The following is a 22,812-nucleotide window of genomic DNA, read 5'->3' as shown; positions in this document are numbered from 1 at the left end:
AAGAAGAAACGGCCTGATACAGTATTGGAATCAGCTAATCTCTGGTACTTGTTCTAAGAATTCAGCTCTATTCTGGAAATGTATAGTTCTTCAATCTGCTAACATTGATTTATGAATTATATTTTATTCCTGCTTCAGTTTGGGAAGATAATTTCAAATTGCTGTACACTCAGGAAAAATAGCCTCACTCAAAAAGGGAACTAAAAATAATTTTTTGAGCTATTGGGCAATTTTCTCCAACCAGCTAGATATCTCAGTCATAGAATGATCTGAAAATTCAAAAAGACCTTATTCTTAGCCAGATTCAATGTTCTCCATACAGCCATTACTGAAAGAAGATATCACAAAATCCTCTTCAACGACTGTTTCCGTGGAGTGAAACAATAATTAAATCAGTGGAATTTGTTAATCTTTATTACCCTCTCTATGCAAGCGCTTACCAGGAATTACTTCCACTCTTTACTAAATATCCTGATTGTTTTTATTTATTTATCAAAAAGATTTATTATTGGGTCAATCTGATTTTATTTCCTTGACCACTTTACTGTTCTATAGTCTGCACAGGACACTGTAATATTAACTCGTAACTCTTTTAAGATATTTTCTTTTTATCATAATTAATTGTGACTCCTGTCTTTTATTTAAAGGTCTATGGCTGAATAAAGATTTCACTTGACTTTGTTACAGCTGTAAAAAAATATACATATCATATGTTATGTTGCTGTATCTTGTGTTTTAAAAAGGATATGTCCTCAAAAGGTTTGTTTAAAAGCATAATATACAGATATCTAAATACGAAAAGTTGAAGAAATAAACTGAATTCTATTAAATATAAACAGCATGAAAAATGTTTTGTGCTTAATCACTTTATTTCTTATGACATCATATTTTCTAAATATGAAAAAGCCCTCTGAGCATTTTATCCCTTTGGGTATATGGATGTGTGCTGCAGGGACACAGGCACAGGAGTTTCCAGATGCTATATTATAGATTTGAAATATATGGATCAAAGATTAAGTTTCATGATTTTAAAATTTATTGAAAGCATTTTAATTTGGTTTAGTTGAAGATCTCCTAGAAGTTTAATAAATATGGCTCTAGGATTAGAGTAATAATTATTAATCTGTCGTATACCAAATGTAAATTCTTCTACTCAGCCAAAGGGAAGAGCAGCCATTAGAGCAGTTGTTGATGAAACTTCATGTGACCTAACACATTATTTGACTTACAAAGTAATTTGGTATTCTTTGTTCCTACTCTTGGTATATTTCGTCCTATTCAATTGGGAGAAAAACATTTCGTCCAAACCTGTGGGCTGCAAATCCAGCTGGTAGAAAGAAATTGTATACACAAGAGAAATCATGTGATTCCAAGGTTGTTAATTTATCTACCATAAAAACTCATTCATCTTTCCTGCAACATTATAGTACAAATATGTACTATATTGATTTTTCAGTATACTGCATTGTATTTTTAATATCTACAAATTATTTTCAATTTTAAACAAACAATGAATTTTACAGTATGATATAGCAATTAATATTTAACTATAAGCTTAAATGGATTCCAGAGGGTGGTAGAGGACAGGAAGGCCTGAAGTAATATTGTCCATGGGGTTGCAATGGGCTGGACAGGACTTTGCAACTAACAATAACAAATAGGCATATTTTATAGAGGGTTTTCTGTATAAAATACAGATATTCTGGAGTTCTGTTGAATTTTCTAAACAAGGTAGCATGATACACAGAGGTCTGATCTCAACATAATACTGAACTCAGACCTATGTATGCTTTTCCCCATTCCCTAGCCTGATCTTTGAATAAAAGCAGTTTTTACTTTGACATTAACTAAATCAGAAACCAAACAAATCTTAGTCCTAACTGTGTTTATGCATAAATTAACTTTAAGTTGTCTTTCTTTTTTTAAAGAAACAGTTTATTTAGGTTCAAATATAGTAATTATTAATTGTTAAAAGCAAAGGGGAGAGGGTGCTTATTTCTGAGGCTCATTTTTGTAATAGATTTGTATTCTAAACCAGAATCTCCTTGGTTTTTTGTCTTCTAGTTTGATTCAGTTCTATTTTGTATAATTCCTATTTCCCACGCTTCTTTTTCTTCAACATATGTTAAGGCTTCAAATAACTTTTAGCTCAACAATGTGTTAACAAATTAGCTGGCCTTGATAAAAAGCTCAGTGTCAAGAATTCTTTTTATAAATATGTTTTCCTTGATCCAGTGAATCTTTATTCTTCCCTCTATTTTTGCTCACTCATCAGCAACATCTTTCTATCAACTGGTTGCTCTGTTATTAATAGTTCGTTATCCATATAGCATGTGGGACTGTTTACTCTTATTTGCAAATTTGTAGCTTCTTTTGTAGTTTTTTCATATCTAGTTTTAGGCAAGGGTGGCATATATAAGAATAAAGAGCTGCAGCAGAATGGGAAATAATATGATTTCTAAACTAAATGTTTAGATATGGAAACAAGCCTTAACCACAGTTGCAGATTTTGGAAAATACAGTATTATGCTGACTACTGCACATATAAAATATAATTTAGAAAAAAGGAACATTAAAATAGCCATGTCATAACTTTCAGTAATTGTATTTTTTGATAAATTTAAAAACGTGGTCTTTTTGACCTTGGAAATAATTTGTTGTTCATAATTATGGAATATGACATGGATGCCACAGGCTGTAAGGAGATTCAAAAGAACTGACTATATATGGCACAACAAATGGATTCAGTTTAAATAAACATAAATGCTGGGATGATGACAAAGGTGTTTTTCTCCATTAGCAAAAAAAATATTAAATTGTTAAAGTAACTATATTTTTTGAAGTATTCACATAATTGCTTTGAAAGCTGTTGCTGGTTTTCTGTGCATACTGTACTTAGACAGACAACATGCCCACTGGCTTCATAATCAAAACAAAGTATCAGCCATCTGGATCAGGAGAATAAGTTTGATTATTCCATTTAACATATAATTAAATGAAACTAAGTTCAAGAGGAGCCAGCCTCATTCGAGTAGCACCTTCATAGAATTCAAAAACAGAAATAATGGCTTTTTGCAGTGGAAGTATTGATTCCCTGTACTATTATGGCCAAATATTCTCAAAGTAAGTTATCATATGTACCAAATGGCAGAGTCTTAGTCAGTAAAAATGATTGCTCAGCATCCCCACCTATAGACCTAAAGTCAGGATTAGTGGAGCGGAAGAAATTATTTGGTTTTTTTATATAAATAGATAATATGAAGTACATACATACATACATACATACATACATACATACATACTGTAGATGGATACTAGGTAGGTAGGTAGGTAAGTAGATAGATAGATAGATAGATAGATAGATAGATAGATAGATAGATAGATAGATAGATAGATAGATAATGTCTCTTGCTTTAGTCAAATATCAGTTGGGAAGAGTTTTCACTGAGTGTATGTTAAATATTCCAGTTCCTTGTTGAAATATCCTTAATAAAACAGAAAGAGCCAGTTGACATAGTGGTTAAGGTATTGGACTGGTACTGGGGAGACCTGGGTTAAAATCTACTCGCAATCATGGATGTCACTCATTGTCAATCTAGATTCTATGTAGATTCTCAGTCATCCAAGTTATGGTTGCCCCAGAGGTGCTTTTTCCAAATGGTCACTGGACTTTGTTTTTCCTTGAAAATGGTTTACTTCTCACCCAAGAATCTTCTATGGGTTAAGTTGTAAATTTTGCCAATAATCATAAAGAATGTACCAACTGAAGTTTGCTCTCCAGGAATGTTCTATAAAACACGGGCACAATGGTCTTGTGTTATGGGTGGCAGGTGGGAGAAGTATAGTAAGATTTTGAAGTCATCTTTGCCTACCTTCCTCTTGTAATGGCAAAAAGGATTGCCATTTAAGCATCTTTAATTTTGTTTTTCAAAATAAATGAGATCACTGTTATTACAATAATTGATAGAGGAAGTTTCTCTCATTTAAATTCTGAGAGTTTAGGATATTAAGAGACAATGCGACGTAGTCATGAATTTTTAAAACAGTAGAAATTATAGACATACATTTTGTTGTTAATACAACTGGAACAATCTCAGCTGTCATGAGCCTGATATACAATGTAAATACCAGTTTGGGCACAGATTCTTTATGAATGACCCACAAGACTTTAAATTTCAAATTGACATTAATTTCCCATTGACAAAACAAAAATTCTGGTTAATTATTTTCTGGTATAATAATGACTTGAAAGGGTTTTCTGGCTAAGCAAAAAGAGGGCCACAGAAAGGAATGATTTTTAATGGTCAGAATTTTTTTTTTCTGAACATAGTCTTTGAAAGCCCCTCATTGAACAGTTTTCTAACCTTGAGGCCAGTATCAAATATTGTTTCACATTGGCTCTCAGATGCAAGAAATATTGGCTGGCCTATGTGCTGTGTGACATTTTGTTGCACAGTACACCTCCTTAGAGATTTCATATACTGATTAACGTGTCTGTTGGAGTCATTGTCTAATTGATTATTCTATGTCAGATCTCTGCTTCTTTGAGATGTTTAAGATGAGAGTTCCTTTGATCAGACCCTTAACTCTTAGAGGGAGCAAAACCTATTCATGGACAGAATTATTTTGTAACTACTGCGGAAGAGAATCTCCCCTGCTTCCTTCCTGCACAGTAAATGTTAAGATCATATTATTTGTAATTGTATGTACATGTGCTGAACAAACTAGCTTCCTCTAAATTTGGTTATACATTGTTTAACTTTTAATTGCTAGAGGTAAAACAGTGTGTTCATGTTGGAAGCTTTGAAGTTATGACTCTAAAATCTGTAGTGGCAAAATATGCAAGAGAAAAATTCCTGTTTTCTTGGCAGGTTTCATGAAAATTTACTGTCTCTGAAGAGGGATTTAGCTGCTGCAGCACCTCATTTTGCTTGTTTAAATTTCTGGTTGTTTTTGCATGCTGTACTGCAAATCATTTTCATTTTTCTGTGTTCTCGTTGGGACTCATTTCTCATTCGTGTTTTTGTCTCATTTGTTTCCATCAGCAAATGCCCAGCACACCGGGGTTTGTGGGATACAATCCATACAGCCATCTGGCGTACAACAACTACAGGCTGGGAGGGAACCCGGGCACCAACAGCCGGGCCACGGTAGGAGAATCAACTATTACATCATCCGGCAAACAGCAGGAAGTGACCAGAAATGGCTTTAGAATTAGGTTCTTCTGAGTCTTAGCAAATAAGCGGTGATTTCTTTCCATTTCTCTCCAATCTTTTTCTTTTCACTAACTTTTTGATAACAGCCTTTTTTATTAAGTCAGTCGGAATGGGCATCGAGTCAGTTCACTTTCCAACAGGAACACAAACAACTTTTTTAAAAACTGTTTTCACTAACCACGTACCACTGATAAGAATTTCCCCTCTGATCATAAAAGCAGCTTGTGCGCCAACTAGCAAGTAGTTAAATTGGTGGAGGGGGGGAGGAACATGAAGTGAAGACCTGTGAAAATCTTTAGATGAAGTAGAGCAAGAAGGAGCTGTGTATGTAAATATATAGGAAAGAAACACACAAAGATTAACGAAAGAAATAAACCTAGAACCAAAGAGAAGAGTTTTCTCTCAATATTTAGAGGAAGGGTTTTTGAAATTTGAAAATTGCAAAATTTTGTCCAAGATTAAGTTTGCTGAAGTTGATGTCTTCCTTCTCCAAATGGTGTGGAAGTTCACAATGTTCTCCAATGGGCAGAGGAGACCTTCCCCTCTTGGCATAGAAAATGAGTTGGATTTTTCCTATTATTAATTCAGTCAAATACAGTTACTCTGCAATATGTCTTATTGATAGTGTGTTCTCAATTGAAAGTTTTCTTATAAGAAACCCTGTTCAGAAGACACCATAGTGTATTCCATTCTGCCAGGTATTCTCTGAGGTGTCTTAGTGTTCAAACAATAATTGAAGCACACTACTACCTATCCTTAATTATTGTTTCAGTTTGAGACGTAGTCACTGGATTAATTGGTGCTTTCTCTTGTAATTAATGTCCAGAAGGGTAGTTAGATTAGTGTTTTGCAAAAAAAAAAAAAAAGTATTGTCGCACTTCATCATCTAATGAATTGGTTATTGCATAAACCCTTTTTTCTTTTTTCTCTTTTTTATTTGCAGCAACAACAATATTACAAACTTACAAAACTACAAAACTAAACAGTATAAAAATGCATTAACAAAAACAACTAAAGCAACAATATAAATTATAAAGACATTTAATAAATTACAAAAAATAGAACGGGAAAACAAAACAAAATTGTGTAAACCTCTATGGATCAAAGTTCACTGCCAGATACAGATAGATTTTTAATAAAATGAATTGTAATTTATGGCAGTAACAAAGTAATCTTTAAGATGCTTCAGAACTCTTTATGGTGCTGTACAATGCAATAGGCAAGAGGACAGAATCTTCTTAACACTTGCATTCATGCAGTTCCTACATATCTCCTCATGAGAACTGTATGCCTTTGGATTTAACTAAAAATTAGTAAGTGTATGAAGTATATCATTATGTTAGGTAAGAGAAAAAATACACAGCTCTTTTTTTTTTTGCCTGTTCTAATTTCCTTTACAATTTCAGGGCATTTATTTGACCATATAGTATTGATTATAGATTAATAAATTATAAAGGAAGTTTTCACTTAATTCATTGGTTCTAGTTTGTATTAGAATCCAAATCCAAGATTTGGAGGGGGAAGTTTATCATTTCAAATTACTGGTTTATTTTCAAATATTCTTTGGTATACTACAATTACTAGCACATAAGTTAAGAGTGGGGGAAGTATTCTAATTTATTTTTCTCTACAAAGGCTCCTTTTTCTGCATGGAGAATTATTTTTTGTTAAGAAAAGCACATACATTTGTGTTAGCATCTGCAATAGTGTAACTTAGACATAATTTGACTGTATCCATTAGAAAAAGTCTACAACTAAATAAAGGATCACTATTGATGGCATTATATATGTTAAATTAATTACTTGAGGAGATTTTTCATTACTTTAGCTCTAATTCATATTTTTTTAACTGTAAAGGATAATACTTTCAAAGTATACTGTCCAAAATAATGAATTGTTGCAGTCCATTAACCATTTTTCAAATCCTAATATTTCACTTTTAATAAATGAATGACAAAAAGATCCAGTTTAGGCCTATGAGTCAGACCTTCTCTGGAAGTTAACTTTAAGGAAATTGAAAAACACACTAATTTGCTAATATGGAAGACCCATCTTTGTGTTTTTCATGACCAACAAAAAGGCATTTATATTGTAAAGAAATAACAGATTCAGAGTTGCACATAATAATCATCAGTATTCAAGCTTCATGTGTTAACTGTAATGTCATATGTTCTTTCTTGTTACATTACTTTACATATATGAACGAATTTGGATTTTTAAAAAAATCTGATCCCCAATTATTTTATTTTTATTTCAAATTCATATTAGAAGTTATTTTTCTTTCACAAATTTTCATATATATATATATATATATATATATGTATATATATATTTCTCTTAAGTTTTCACAGGTATTTATATGTATGGTATTCAGCTTTCTTCAGGTATTTTCCCACGTCATTGTAGTTGTGCTTTTAAAGTTGTAGCAACGTTGCAGCAGAATCTCCTCTGCCATCATCAGGCTTCTGTATTGTGTCCGTCTGTGAGTCAGACTATCAGACTAATATATATATATATATATATATATATATAGAGAGAGAGAGAGAGAGAGAGAGAGAGAGAGATTAAACATTCTGAGCTTTTTCTACAATGTGTGTTTCAATTTGGGTTTATGCTTTATAGATTCTTATTGGTGCTAAAGCGTTAAGCTGATTTTTTAAATGTTTTCAGGTCCATCTTTATATATTTGTGTGTGTAACTTACATTTGCTAATACATATGTCTCATAAACATGTTTGTATTTCATTAGATATGATCTACGTACTGCTGCTTAGTTCATGGCGTATCACAAATATGACATGGAGAAAAGCTTGTCCTTTTATCTTAAAAATGAGCTTCTCAAATGTTGTAGGCCAGTTTATGCAAAATATTTTTATGTATAATCACAATTCAGCCTTAAGATGATTGTATCATTTAAAATCTGAGATCTATGCAGTGATCTATGTTTGCATGTTTAAATCTTGATCTTAATCTCTATAGTCTCCTCCCAAAATAGTTACATGTATTTTGAAGCGTGGATAGAATTTTGCGCATATGTGCTACCCCATTAGTTTCTACATGAAAGGTCACATTGAGTTTAAAATGCAGACATGTATCAAATTCATATTAGAATAAGTTACTTTGTTAAAGTAAATAAGAATCCTTGACTGATTTTACTATTATTGACAAAGACTTTATTGTAGAGTGATTACAATACAGGTATTCCACTACAATTAAAAAATTTGGAAAAGTGATCCCCAATCGCCTAGAAATTCATTCACCATTTCCATATATACACAGACAATTGTATCAGCCAGTGCCTGCAAATGCATTACTTTGCATATTACGTATTATATGATGTTTGATAAGTTCCATGACAATAAAAGTTGATGGATCCTTCTCTTAGTAAAGAGTTTGTTCAAAAGAAGGATGAGCATCTATTTGAAAAAGATGAATTGTGTATATATGAAAGTGTATTTTGAACCTAGAACATTTTTGTAGGAAAAAAAAAGGAATGTTACCTGTAACTCTTTAAGACATATTTCTTTTAGTGAAAAAGCTTGGTGTTGCTACAGATCTTTGAGGAAAACAAAGTTCCGGGAACTTACTCTGTAAAATTTCCACTTGGATAATGCAATTTGGACTAATAAGATATTCAAGGAAGCAAGCTTCGAGAAATATCCTGTTCTGATAAATATTTTAACGGTCTCTCCAGTAATGTAGTAAGGGTAGTGGATATTCCATAATGGAATAAGGATAATGACCTTGGATGAGAGCGTAGTATGGGTAGTTCTCGACTTACAATCATAATTGGGAATAGGATTATCGCTAAGCAATACCATTGTTAAGTGAGCTTTATAACCTTTCTTGCCATGGCTTAGCAAATCAGCATAGTTAAGGGAATCTCACTTCCCCTGTTGATTTTCCTTTTTGGAAGCCCTCTGGGAGGGTTTCAGATGGCAATTATGAGATCTCGGTATGCTGAATTACCGTAAATACATGGCAGTTGTCAAGCGCCCGAATTTTTATCATATGACTATGGGGATGCTTTGATGGTCGTAAGTGTGAGAATCGGTTGTAAGCCACTTTTTTCAGTGCTATTGCAACTGCAAATGTTAGTTAAATAAAGTCATAAGTCAAGGATACTATATATTCAGAAATACCAAAAATCATTCATTCAGCATAGAGGGACAAAATATTATTTATGCTTGGGAAGCAAGATAATATCGAGAAGAAACTCAGGCAAATTTTGCAAATCTGATTCCTCTTTACTTCCCCTCTACTCTTCGTATGTCCAAGTAAACCAGAGAGCATTTTCTTGATTCATTTCCTAATATTATCATGTTTCCCTTGGCATAAAGAATATTTCAATCCTCTATATAACAGTTCTTGCATATTTCTATCATGGACATTTCCCCGTACTCTTTTACGATTCCACTTCAGTCCTTTTTACTGGCCTTAATCTATCTCTTTATCCTGAGCTTGCATTCACCCTTGACCTTTTACTGTGCTATCTTGCCTATTCTGTAAAGTACTTTTAATATTCTAAAGTAAGAATGGCAACTATATTGCCTCAAAAAATTGCTATTAATTTCAATATTGAAAACTGCTATGAGTTGTAGTTTAGCAACATATGGAGGCTATAGATTTCCCATTGAGCTCAATTTTTTTTCCTGTATTTGTTGGAAAATCAATACCATATTATCCAGCAGTGGTTCCAGGTATTTTCAGAAGTTAGAATAGAAGGTACAAAATTGGACAAGTCAGAAATTAGAATAGAAAAATAGAATAGAATTCTTTATTGGCCAAGTGTGATTGGACAGACAAGGAATTTGTCTTGGTGCTCTCAGAATACATAAAAGAAAAGATACATTCATCAAGAGTCAAGTGACAAAATTACAATCATACAGTCACAAGTGGGAGGGGACGGGTGATAAGGAGTGATGAGAAGATTAATAGTAATAGTATTGCAGACTTGTAAATAATTGAACAATGTTGAGAGAATTATTTGTTTAGCAGAGTGATGGCGTTCAAGAAAAATTCATATCAATTGCAGCTGTTCACCAAGACAACAATGATTATCTGAAAACCTCCTGCCAGAAAATATAATTACATTTTCTAGAGGGTGCAGGATGTCTTTGTCTATCAGGAGACAAGGCCACAACAATTGATTGGTTATGGAATTGATTGGTTAATATTGCTGTGCATATGGGCATGCAGAGATACTGAAATAATGCAGACTAAGGCTGCTTTTGGGATTTGATCTGGAGTTTAAAATACAGGTATGAATATAACCTCAGGTATTTAGTACAGGTAGCATAACAACTGCTTTCATTAGGACAAGAAAGTGGACATTTTGAGTTATGTAAGGTGTTTGTGTTGTTGAAAATTGCTGTTTTAATACAATTTTTTTTAAACAAATTTTATTCAGTTTTTCACATTAAAAACAAAAAATCTCTTTTTAGCGGACAACCTATTTCCTTTACATACAAATATGACAGCAATTATACATTCATATATGCATACTTAATTCTATTATTACCTTTTCCATTCCAAATTTTCAGTAAGGAGAGAAACGAACACATTAATTCTAGCCTCTTTCATTAATATCAATCAAAACATCTCTTTGTTTCATTTTAATTATTTCAAATATAATCCTTTAATATTTATTTTAAAAGTAAAGATAAACAATATGTGTTTGCATAATAATAATAATAAACGTTACCAATATCTCTCCTTGCTTTTAATAGTCTATATTAACTTATTAATTTAGTTGGTTCTTTAGTCTGTCATATTTCCTTTCCATTATATATTCTTTTTATAAATTCTAGATTAATACAAATTTTAACACTAAAGAAAAACAAGTATAGATTTTCCCCCTTTTACTACTTTGAGTGTGACACCTCAATGATTAAAATATACCTTTATTCCGTCATCTTGATTCCCAATATACCATTATTTTTAAGAAGTTACAATAATAATCATTACATCTTTTCATTTGGATTCCGCAGCATATTTTCCCCCCTTAATTTTTAATAAAAGTTATCAGTATCTATATTGCCCTATTTTCTAAATATTTTAATTGCAGAAATATTCTTATTACCCCTTGTCACCCTGCAGAATCCCCTTTTTAATTCATCAACCATTATCTCTGAAAAAATCATTTATTTTCAATGTTTACTATTTCCGTATTTCTTTATTTCATGCACCTGTTTCTTACTGCTTCTTCTCCCCCTCTTTTCCCCATATCTTTTCTCATTCCAGTTTATATCCCTCTCTTTCTTAATATCTTCCTTTACCCTTTTCTGCTGGGAATTTCTGCCTTTCCCAACTTCACGGGTATTCCCCCCTTTTGATTGCCTTCTTAAATCTCAACTTTTTAACCTTCCTTCTTTCCCCACTTCTTTGTAGTGTTCTTTGTGTTAATTGTCTATTTAAAATGTCTTCTCCTTGAGTCGACTGTTCCTCCTCTGAAGCTCTTTCTTCTTGTTCTTCAATCACCATTTCCATTTTTTCTAACACAGAACAAAGTGATTTGCCTCTTTCCTGTAGTAATTCTCTCATATTTTTAAGTTCCATTTTTAATTCCCGAAGAGATATCATTACACACTCTTATATTTTATGATTGTTAAAGTCCACAAAAAAAAAAAACACTTTTACTTTCCTTCTTTCAATTTTCTAAAGTTCTCAATTATTCCAGCCGAGGGTCTATACCAAAAACATCAATCAATCCCACAGTCAGTCTTTCCTTGCTTTTTTCTTTATTCTGGTTCTGCTTTCAGTTTCTCAGATTCTTACTTTGTTTCAATATTTCTTTAATGTTATATCCACACAAGTTCATTCAGAAACAAGATGCTTTCCCTTTTGTTTGAGCTCAAGTTTTTGTCAAAAGGTGGCATTCTTCATTATACAAAGTCTTCACCTTTTTCCCCTATTTTTTTTGTTTAGGGTTTTTTGAACCTCAATATTACAGCACAGTCCAGTCTCCAATTTGTAAACTTTATTATTATTATTATTTGACAATCTTAAGTCCAGCTTTATTTTATTCCTGTTTATTGCCAAAATATATTAGTCCAATTTAGTTAAATCTTTAGTTCCAGCTTCTTCCTTTCCTGGTTCAAAGCCCCGCTTAGCTGTCAAAAATATTTTCTTATTTTTTTTTTCCTGTTCCTTTCTAATTTTGCCGCTCACTTTTCTTTTCTTAACAATTCTACGTTACCTTAATCCCAGGGTACTTTTGTTTCGTTGTATTGCCCAGTTGTCCCGGTTCAGATATTATCCACCTCTTTCTTCCCTCCTGCACAAAGCTTAATCCAGCTGGGTCCTCCTCTTCGGGGTGGCCATTTTAAACTACCACTGCAGTCATCTTGGGGGGGGGGGGAGACCAAGCCCAGGAGGAGAAGATGCGGCTCCCCTCAACCTGGCTTGTGGCTTCCCCTTACTCCGCACCCCTCCAAGGCAGCTTCAGCCCCTAATCATAATGATCAGGGGTCTCCAACGAAAGAGCACGGATCATAGCCGCAGAGAGTCACGATCTACGGTCCGCCAGCGAGGAGGCTCTGCCTTCTTCCGATTCTGTTTTAATACAAAATCTTTGTCAATCCATAGATTTATTGAAAGTATAAAGAGAAATTTTACAGCATGTTTTACTCTGCATATATGAAAATATACTTGCTCTCATGAGAGTTAACTTCGACCTCTGTTATCTATGTATTAAATTAGCAAATGCCTCTTTTGTAGTACTTAAATGTTTGAAATAATATAACCACTGTGTTTTATTTGGTTGTTCCTTAGGCATCATCGGGTATTACAATCCCTAAACCCCCAAAGCCTCCAGATAAGCCACTCATGCCCTACATGAGGTACAGCAGGAAGGTGGGTACAAAATGCTTGGTCCTGGTTAAAGGTCTGTCTCATCTTAACCTATCTCATGGTTGTTCTAAAATGTGTTTGAATTCAAAAGCAAACCTGTTACTACAGCTTTGCTTAAGTTTTTTTTTCCTTAAGGGAAAATTAAGAACTCAGTGGCTTCTTCCTTTCACAGTGAAGGCAAAAGCAATCTACCCACAATGGAGGGGGGGAAATAAGATTCTCCACAGAATGAAACATAGCCACCATACTGTTGCGGAGAAATGAAGACCCTTTTTATTGACTATTTTTTAAAAAGCTTAAAGTATAGTACTGCTTCCTCTGCTATCAAGGATGCATCAGGTGCCTTATTGGCAGAATTTTCTATATTAAAAGTATCCGCTTTCTGTGGCAAAGCAGGATTGGCGCAACTCCATAACTGGACTTTGCAATAGTGACAGTAGGATCTACTTTGCTCTTTAAAAGATGTTTTTGTTTTGGAATTCTGTTCTCTTACTTTAGAGAAAGGAAATAAGGGTGTGGTGTCACACACCCTCCTTTTTCCTTTTCTTGTTTTTAATTCACTGGCTTTTTTTCCTGATAAAGAGCTTAGGTCTTATGGACAGCACCTGATCCAGTCCAGTGTCAAGGAGTAACTAAGTCAAAAGGAGGACTGTGATGTTACCTGCTTTTCTATCTCTGGTTCTTTAAAATCCATTGCTTCTCTTAAGACAAAAGAGAAGAACCATATTCAGGATTTAAGGGAGAGGATGCTGTGAAAAGGATGGTATTCAACTATCAATAAAGCCAGGCAGTAGATAAACATACCTCTGTCTTCCCACCCCAGAGAAATAATCAAACAGTGGACATAGCATAGCCCAAAATAACTATCTAGTGTAGCCTTGCTTTGTGGTGATAATTCTCTGAAAGGACTGTAGTCGTGGTAGTGATATTAACAAAACATGTGTTTATTTTGTAAGTATTTAGTTAGCTGGAGCTTTACTACAGATGTTTTTTATTAAGGTCTGGGACCAAGTGAAGGCATCCAACCCTGACTTGAAGTTATGGGAAATTGGGAAGATCATTGGAGGGATGTGGCGTGACCTCACTGATGAAGAGAAGCAAGAATACTTAAATGAATATGAAGCAGAAAAGGTACACAGAAGAAATCTCCCTCTCACTCCCAAATGACGCTGGAAGTCTGTCTTTCTCTTTCACACACATAAAGCTAAAGTAAAATAAAAAAAAAGACTGGTTCTGGAGGTCACTTACGGGCTTACGTACAGGGCCATTATTAAGGAAAGAAAACTCAAATCAATTTTTGCTGTGCATGGTCAGATCCACTAAAGAATTTTAAGGAGAGTATGATAGAATCACGATACCATGGATGACCTGAAAAGAGCCCAGCTTTAGTCAAAGTACTCTCCCTCTCTACCCCCAACTAAACATCTGAGCATAAAGGCACCTGGAAATAAAGCACAGTTAATGAGACTCCCCTCTTCCAGTTCCTCCCAACATCATATTCTTCTGTACTTCCCTTTGCTGAAATGTTTAAATGCAATCCTACCCTGCTTCTGGCTGTGAGACCCTTGCAGAAGAGAGCAATTGTGTATCAGTAAACATCCCTGAGGTATACGTCTCTTGCTTGTCCTTGTGAAGTTGTCCTTGTGTACTGCAAGGATTTCTTAATTGATTGAAATTCGTAAGATTATGGGAGATAAGGTTTGGGGTGTGTGTGTGTGTGTGTGTGTGTGTGTGTGTGTGTATTATATGTATGTTTGTTTGTTTGTTTAAAAATTGTATCTACCTACCTGTAGATAGAGTACAACGAATCAATGAAGGCCTATCATAACTCACCTGCTTACCTTGCCTATATCAATGCCAAAAGCCGTGCTGAAGCTGCACTGGAGGAAGAAAGCCGGCAAAGGCAATCTCGAATGGAGAAAGGTGAACCTTATATGAGTATCCAGCCTGCTGAGGATCCAGATGGTAAGCAAGAGAGGAAGAAATAGTGTTGCTGGCCACAAAGAATGACATCCTTGAGTTGTAGCTTCTTTTTACTTGGCAATAGAATTTTTCAGGATTCAGAAATCAATCTCATATTCTTTTCTTAAAACAACTTGCTGGGGAACCAGTTGTGATTTGGAAAAAATTCTGTAAATATCACAATTCTTAGTTTGGGATCTGCACATAAATAGGATGAAGCTGCATAAAACAAAAGCAATGGTATTAAACTTCCATCAATTATTGTTTTGCAATCTATAACAGATTTATTTTTATCCCATCTTTATTAATTCTGTATTATAAGTTAGCAAAGATTCATAAAACTGTCGTCTACTTTCATGCTTAAGGCAGGACCAGAACTCACAGTACTTTCTAGCCTGGTACCTTGACCATTAGACTAAATAGTTCTTACATGAACTAACATAGTTCTATCATCAAAAGTAGAAAATTTAAGATCTTCTCTTGCATGAATATTTGCCCCCAGCTGGATTTAATTAATGTACTTTAGAAAAGTATGTATTCTAGCATCTTGATTTTTGCAGACTGGACTTAACAGTTCATTTAACAGTTCTGAAAAATAAACTCGGTTTTTCACTTGCAGTTACAAAGGAAGTTGCCTATTGAGTAGAGATGTGTAAAATTGTCCCAAGGGGTTGTACAAGAGAATAAACAATGTCTTCACTTATTTAAAGACCTTGAGTCTTTTTCATAGGAATTTGAGAACAGATTTGAATTGTACCATAAAAATAGCAAAATCAGATCAAGAAGTCAGAATATTCAAAGAAGTAAGGAAAAATAATTGAAATGCTAAGTATTTTTTATTATTATTAATTTTTTCAGTCCTCTAGATCAGTGGCCCCCAACCTTTTTTGTGCCACAGCCCAGTACTGGCATCACAAAATGATCCGCGGCCCGGTACCAGCATCAGCACGCATGGCAAGGCGAGCCGAGCGACCGGCCAGCTAGCCATCCCCTGCTTCTCCCTGCCACCTTCAACTCCTCCTTTGTACCTTTGTCACTGGGCTTTGGGACGGCTTTGGGACGGTCGCTCGGATCACCTTGCCTTGGGGGCTGAAAGAATCCTCGCGCCTTAGTTTTGTTTGAAGCTGCCCCCCCCCTTCGATGAAACTAAGGCGTGAGGATTCCTTCAGGACGCAAACGCCGCTTTCCAACGCCGCTCACCAGAAGCACTTTCTCATCAAAACAAGATGGCGACGCCCAGCAAACCAGCGGCCCAGTAGAAAATGTTCCACGGACCGGTACCGGTCCGGGGCCCGGTGGTTGGGGACCCCTGCTTTAGATTCTTTGCCCAAGCCAGTTAAGGTCCGATGAATTGTTAGAAACTTTAATCAGTTTTTTTTATTTCCATGTTTCAGATTGAGGTGAAGGTTGAAATTGATACAGTATAGCTTGCCTAAATCACCCACTGAGTTCTCACAGTTGACTAGCAAGCCTTCCAAGTTAAAGCTCTTGCCCTAAATATAATATGGAAGTTCTTCACTTACATTTTAAGATATATTTGAAATAAGATACCAAGATTTATCCTGGATCAGTCATCTATGAATATCTGAGTAGAATTGCTTTTTAAAGTTTACTTTGTATAGATCCAGCAGCTTCAGCTTCTGCTTCTGTCATTTTTTTATTTTTTGAGAGGGGAACTGTTCATCTGAAAATATATTAATCTCTTCAGCCCCACTTTTCCTTTTCTGTTAGACAAGGATAATATTTTATTTTTTTTAATGCAATGCAGTCTCATTTTGGAATAAGTTCAATGCTGAGGTTAAAAATCAGGGAGACAGATTTACCTTTATGCTAAATCATATAACCATGGCATATTCCTTTCTAAAGCATCAGTTTTCATCGTGGGAGATTCAGAAAAATAAGCAACCATACATATCTTATAAAAGATATTATAAACAGTCATTCAGTAGTACAATGACCATACGTTTCCCAGTCTCTCATTGACTCCGTCTTGTGCTGTGCACTACCAGAAGTTCAAAGGCTGTACATCTCTGCCCCAAGTATTTATTTTGTGACTCCCAGAAGCTGCTGGTTTTTAACAGTTATTATGGTTGGTCATGCAATCAGCCAGGTGTTTAGATAGGATTTAGCATTTTTTGTCCACCTATTCTAAGAACCTGGGTGGGCAAATATTGTTTTTTAATAAAGATACCATTGCAGATAAATATACGTCTGTCAAAATAAAGCTGCCATTTGCAATTGACTGATGGTGATTTATCAATGCCAGCGATGTTCAATGCACCAGCTGTTTTGGGATTGTACCCAAAGTGCCTATTGTTCTTTCCCTTCTTTTACCAAAGTCATTCCATTTCTGTTTTCAAGTCTTTGTTTTCTCCAGTTCTTTCCCTTCTCTTATGCTGTACTGCAACATCCACTATCCAGATTTTGTCTTATTATTAACAGTTTTTAAGTTTCAGATATTAGGTAGCAGATGTTTGCCGGTTCAATTATGTTAAATTCTAAAGCTCCAGAGCACATTAGTTTCTTCATTTTTTATTATTTTGTCTATTTTGTGGTCATTTCTTGCTTTCAGGCAAATGGAATTTTTGCAAATATTCCAATACATCATTGTGTATTTTGTCATGCGATTTTTTCTTCTAGTTAATCTATGTGATTTTCTTGCAGCAGCTAATTAGACAGTCCAATATTTCTTTTGCTTCTTTGCAGATGTGGCATTTGTTTTCTCTTGTTATTTTCTTTGCCTTTTTTAAAATGTACTGGCCATGTTATACTTTGCTTAACCATGTCCCTTTTCTATTGTCACTTAGACTCTCTTGCAGGTTTGCTTTCTAGTACTCAGTAAGTCTTCATAGTGTAGTAGCTCCAGTGCATCTTCTTCATTATCCTTCAGATATACTTTAAATGCCTTTTTTTTTTCAGCTGTCTGATGTACTTACAACATTCCATATCTGTCTATTTTCCTTGGTAAGAAGAATCTGTCAATATTGCTGCATAGATGAAGGACGTGATTCATTGCAATTTTTTTTCTAGTCTTCCTATCCAAGGTTTTTAGTTCCACTTGAATCCAGTCCACTATTCCAGCTGTGTATCTAAATGACTGGAATTGTCTTGATGTCAGTTGCCTCGATGGTATGTCATCCACTGACTTTAAGATCTTCACTCTTCTAATGTATTAAACACTAACCACCTTCTTAATTTTATTATGCTTGATGTTGTCAGCCTGAAGGATGCCCAGATATTTGTAGTGATCATTTTCATCCAGACTAGATATTGAGAGGGCATCTTGATTCCTTCAGTTTTCTGTAGTTTCCCCCTGTTGATGGTAAGAGTGGCACTTCTGGTCAGCCCAAACTCCACTGGAATATCCTAGCTATATACTTGGACTTGGTTGAGCAGCGATTCCATTTCAGATGTGTTTTTCCATACAGGTTCAGATTGTCCATGCAAAGTAGAAGGAATAGCCTAGCAGTTGGTTTTTAATATTTGATAGCCTTGGCCTGACTTGTTCTGTATTGCTGATAGAGAAATCAGTACAATGACAAACAGTAGTGATTCACTTGGAAGATTCATCTCTTAATGTTAATTTGTCCCAATCTTTAATTAATGATCAGCAACTGTCTTCCATTGAGCTTTATTATTATTATTACTATAAATGGGCCAATTTGCTTTCAGCACTAAATTAGCGGAGCTCGGTATCTTCTCTTAAAGTTCTTCCCCACATGTTGCACCCTGTATCTTTTATTAGGTTTTTATTATCGGCGGAATATTTACTATACTCTGACGCTACCAAGAGTTCATTATTGCCTGCATGAAAACTCTAAATTGTTTAGAGAAAGAGCCTCCCTGCCCCAATTTTGTGATATGGGTCATGGGTATTTTAATTCTATAAACCTGTAACCTTGCTGCCAGGATTCAGAACTCCAGTATCTGGGCGAGAGAATCCCTGAATTGTATGCTCACTTGGAATTATTAGGATGGGCTGTGAGGGCATATAAATATGATTTGCTCTCTCAGATATCATTTTAAAAGTTAAACTTAAGTAAAATATATTGTGTATTAACAGATCTAATGGCCCCATATATAAATACCTTTAGCATAGTTAGCTTTTCAGTTCTTTTTTTTTTTAATATGGAGTTCGTTTTTTGGAGGGGATAAACTAGAAATTCAAGATTGCTGCTCAGAGACACTTTTCCAAAAATAGTTTTGGAAAAGACCAATCCTGTATCTAATATTCGTCATTCTGTCTTTTTTAAAAGCACTTTGGAGAGATTCTTTGACTCTAGACTCTTTGATGTTTCTGATTTTGACAGGAAGAAAATGGGTGGCTATGAATTCACAATTAAGTTCATTAAGTAGATATTTTCATAGGGAATGATGACACAGAAGAGTGAGAGCTTGTTATGTGTGATTCCTTTAACCTGCTCCAATCATCTTTAAAATGGTGACTGACCTTTTTTCTATTTAAAATATCAAATCAAAATATTCATTATATAAGGAACTTGTATACAGTAAATATTTTACAAAATACGTTTTGTTTTACATAAAATATAGTTCATTTTTCCCAGTGCTCATTTTTGCAATTTATAATATTGGGGTAAATCATCTTTAATTTAAAACTACCTTGTAACTGATAATAGCAAGTTATTATCAGTAAGCAAGTGGGCTGATGGAAGAGAGAGAAAAACCTGTTGGGCATCACATAGAAGAAAGTTTTCCTTACCAAGCCTTTGTGAGCCTGTATATATATATATTTTGGTTGGATTATACTTTTTTAAAACTTTTATACCAGGCCAAACCCAGTAATAGACTTCAATGAGCAGAGAACAATTTGCTTCCAAATTAAACTTATATGGGATGCAATTGATTTCATCTAATTAAAAATCATTTATCATTCCCATATGGAAAAAGCAGTCGTGTATAGTGATATTTAGAATAAGAAAGATTGAATTTGAAACTTAATATAGTTGTAACTGTCTATCCCTTTTAAATGTGATATGTTTTGGACTACCTTTTCATAGTCTTCACTATGGTTCATGCTGGCCAAGGCTAATGCAAATATAAATTCAAAACCTCTGTTGTCTATGCTTGGCACCTGAGAGATAAGTTTGATTGTTTGCCTCCATGTCTCAACTAAGTTATCCCCGTTTGTACGAATTTGCTGGATAGATTAAAGCTGACATTAGAAATTTGCAGATTGCAAAGACCCTTTTTTGCAGCTTTTTTTCATCCATTATGGCACAAAATATGTGTTTGAATAGTAGTAATTATTTCCTGACAATTTTTCATTGAATATAATTCTAATCCTTTTCTGAGTGAGCAATTGTGATTGAAATTTGGGGGTTTCACAACCAGCAAGTGTTTAGGGCTATTGCAGAGTCCTGCAGTCATGTGAGATCAACATGTATGCAACTTCACAGCTGGTTTCTGGCGAAGTGTCAATAGAGAAGCCAGCAGTAAAATCATTAGTTGCAGTCATAGGATGTCTCACTGAATAATCTTCGGTGACTCATTTATTGACCAAATGTGAAATGATACCATAAGTAATTCACAGTGACATATTTTGTTTAGCGATGGAGTTGTCTGTACCAATTGCATCCATTAAGCGAGGACTATCTAAAATTGCATTGACACTTTCATTTCTCTGCATCAATCCCACTGGATCAGATTCCATTCTATTAATATCTCTTACTTCTTTTGTTTGTATAGACAGCTAACATATGTTTCATTTGTATGTTTCATTTCTAATTCATGTTTTTTACTATGTATTTCTCTTACATATCAAATTGCAATCTTCCATATGTTATTGTCAATGCCAAATAGACCCATGTACAGTATTGACCTGCACTACTCACCATATCTTTGTTCAATCAAAATTTTGACCAAATATTGTTATTTTTTATAAAATATAGAAATCTAGACCAGGTGATCCACCCTTGGCCATTTGTATGCGATTATTGCATTGCTTGATAATAGTGTGGATATATTAGACATAAATAGCACATTTCAATATGCCACAAATGCAGCCAAATCCTAATGTTACTTATGCTATTCTATACAATTAGAGATGACTCTGCAAGCCAATATATTAATATCTGCAAACCTTTAGTATATGAAATGTAGTAACATACATTCAGGATGTATCTTAGCAAAGCTATTATTCACTTCTCTGTTACATGAAAACCAACTATTTTATCTTTGCAGGACTGAATCATTCTGTGGTAAGGAAAATTAAATTTTACAATCACTATTTAGTAGCCTGCGTGAGTGTATATTTTGCATGTATTTTTATTTTGTATATGTCAACTTTTGAGACATCAGGAATTCAGGAAAAAAAAAGCTGAAATGTTTTGATTGATATTAAATTGATAGAAAGGAATAAAGGAACAAAGTTTATGCCAGATTAAATGGTCATCACTGTGCATGATTTTGTTTCAGATTATGATGATGGATTTTCTATGAAGCATACTGCTACTGCCCGTTTCCAGAGAAACCACCGCTTAATTAGTGAGATCCTGAGTGAAAGCGTAGTCCCTGATGTTAGATCTGTGGTTACTACAGCAAGAATGCAAGTCCTCAAACGCCAAGTCCAGTCACTAATGGTTCATCAGGTAAAATATTAACATCAATTGAGTGGGATGAGGTGAGATGGGATTTAGGAAAAGTTTATTTAGGGCAATGGATCCAGAATCATAAATGTTCATAATGTAGTTTGCCTGTTGTGTGATAATAACTGCAAGACCATTGGATAGATCTCCATCACTCATTTTAACTAAGTTCAGATTTTTTTTTATAATTTCTTCTAACCTTTGAGGCTTTTAGTTCTGTAAGCCTTTAACTTGAGAAAACTCATGATTTTGCTGTTACAGATTTGCTTTACTGCAAATGTTGTAGTTACATAAACCAGATTTGAAACTGATCTGTGGTATTATACAAAGATTTAGAAAGAACCGAAAGAATGTTTAGTCTAAGTCACTATTATGAGACAAACTAATTTTTTCAGCAGTATTTTTGCTGCTTCTTAACCAGACTTTGTGATTGTGTAAAGCACAACTGACGTATAAATTGAGAGCCAATAAACCACAGATTCTTATGGATAGGTAACTCAAGCTAGTATGCATTCAACAGCAATAACTTTCCAAATGAAATTGATTATTATATCCAACAGATATCTGTGTGCAATAGCATTTCCTCCCATATTTTATAAAAGTTCAATCTGTCAGTTTGTTGGTACAGGTTATGTCAGTTAACAGAATATGCAAGGTGAAGAAGCAGGAGACCATTTTCTTTCCTATAAAATAACTAGGGAATTCGGGCAGGAGTTCATTAATAGTTTGTTTTGAATTTTCTTTATTCTCCCATGAGCTGTTCAGAACATCCAGAAATGGGAGATGCTTCAGTCTCTTCTGGAAAGGCTGGGCTTAAAACTTCGGGACGCTCCTCCTCCTCCACGGAACACCTCCTCAGTGTCCCCCAGTTTTAGCTCAGCCTTCATGGTAAGAGGTTGTGCATTCCCTGACTGGAACAGTTTCTGATTCAGGTTTGCTCTTGGGTTATTTTAGCTTTTAAAAATCTTCCCCATTTAATTTGGCTTTTTCAGGCTGGTCCCTCTATTAGCCTACCTATTAGGCTAGTTCAAAAAACCGTTTCTTTGTAAATAGCGGAGCCTGCCACTCCGCAGGCAGCTTGAGGCTACCACCTCAGGCAATTACCTTATCTAACTTTCCGATCATCTTCTCTGAAATCATAGTGGAGCGCTCGCAGCCGCGGCTCACTTCGCCTTGCCG

The 22,812-nt window shown here is 34.6% G+C and overlaps 1 protein-coding gene across 5 annotated transcripts in view; it reads left to right on the top strand.

The window, feature by feature from the left end:
• The window catches only part of SMARCE1 (SWI/SNF related BAF chromatin remodeling complex subunit E1), a 47,402-nt gene that overhangs the window by 12,694 nt on the left and 11,896 nt on the right, over positions 1–22,812 (top strand). For 4 of the 5 annotated variants that reach the window (XM_026722020.2, XM_026722022.2, XM_087916979.1 and 1 more), the window contains 5 exons: positions 5,046–5,150; positions 12,989–13,069; positions 14,066–14,197; positions 14,860–15,031; positions 21,464–21,636. In XM_026722020.2, the coding sequence (XP_026577805.1) occupies positions 5,046–5,150; positions 12,989–13,069; positions 14,066–14,197; positions 14,860–15,031; positions 21,464–21,636 (663 nt within the window). The remainder of the gene's footprint in view (positions 1–5,045; positions 5,151–12,988; positions 13,070–14,065; positions 14,198–14,859; positions 15,032–21,463; positions 21,637–22,812) is intronic. The other variant, XM_087916981.1, reaches the window with a different exon arrangement.

Source organism: Pseudonaja textilis, chromosome Z (assembly GCF_049901715.1).
Source record: "Pseudonaja textilis isolate UNSWEBS1 chromosome Z, rPseTex1.2, whole genome shotgun sequence".
Taxonomy (NCBI): domain Eukaryota; kingdom Metazoa; phylum Chordata; class Lepidosauria; order Squamata; family Elapidae; genus Pseudonaja; species Pseudonaja textilis.
Note: the sequence above shows the minus strand (reverse complement) of the source record. Positions and strands in the feature narration are given on the sequence as shown.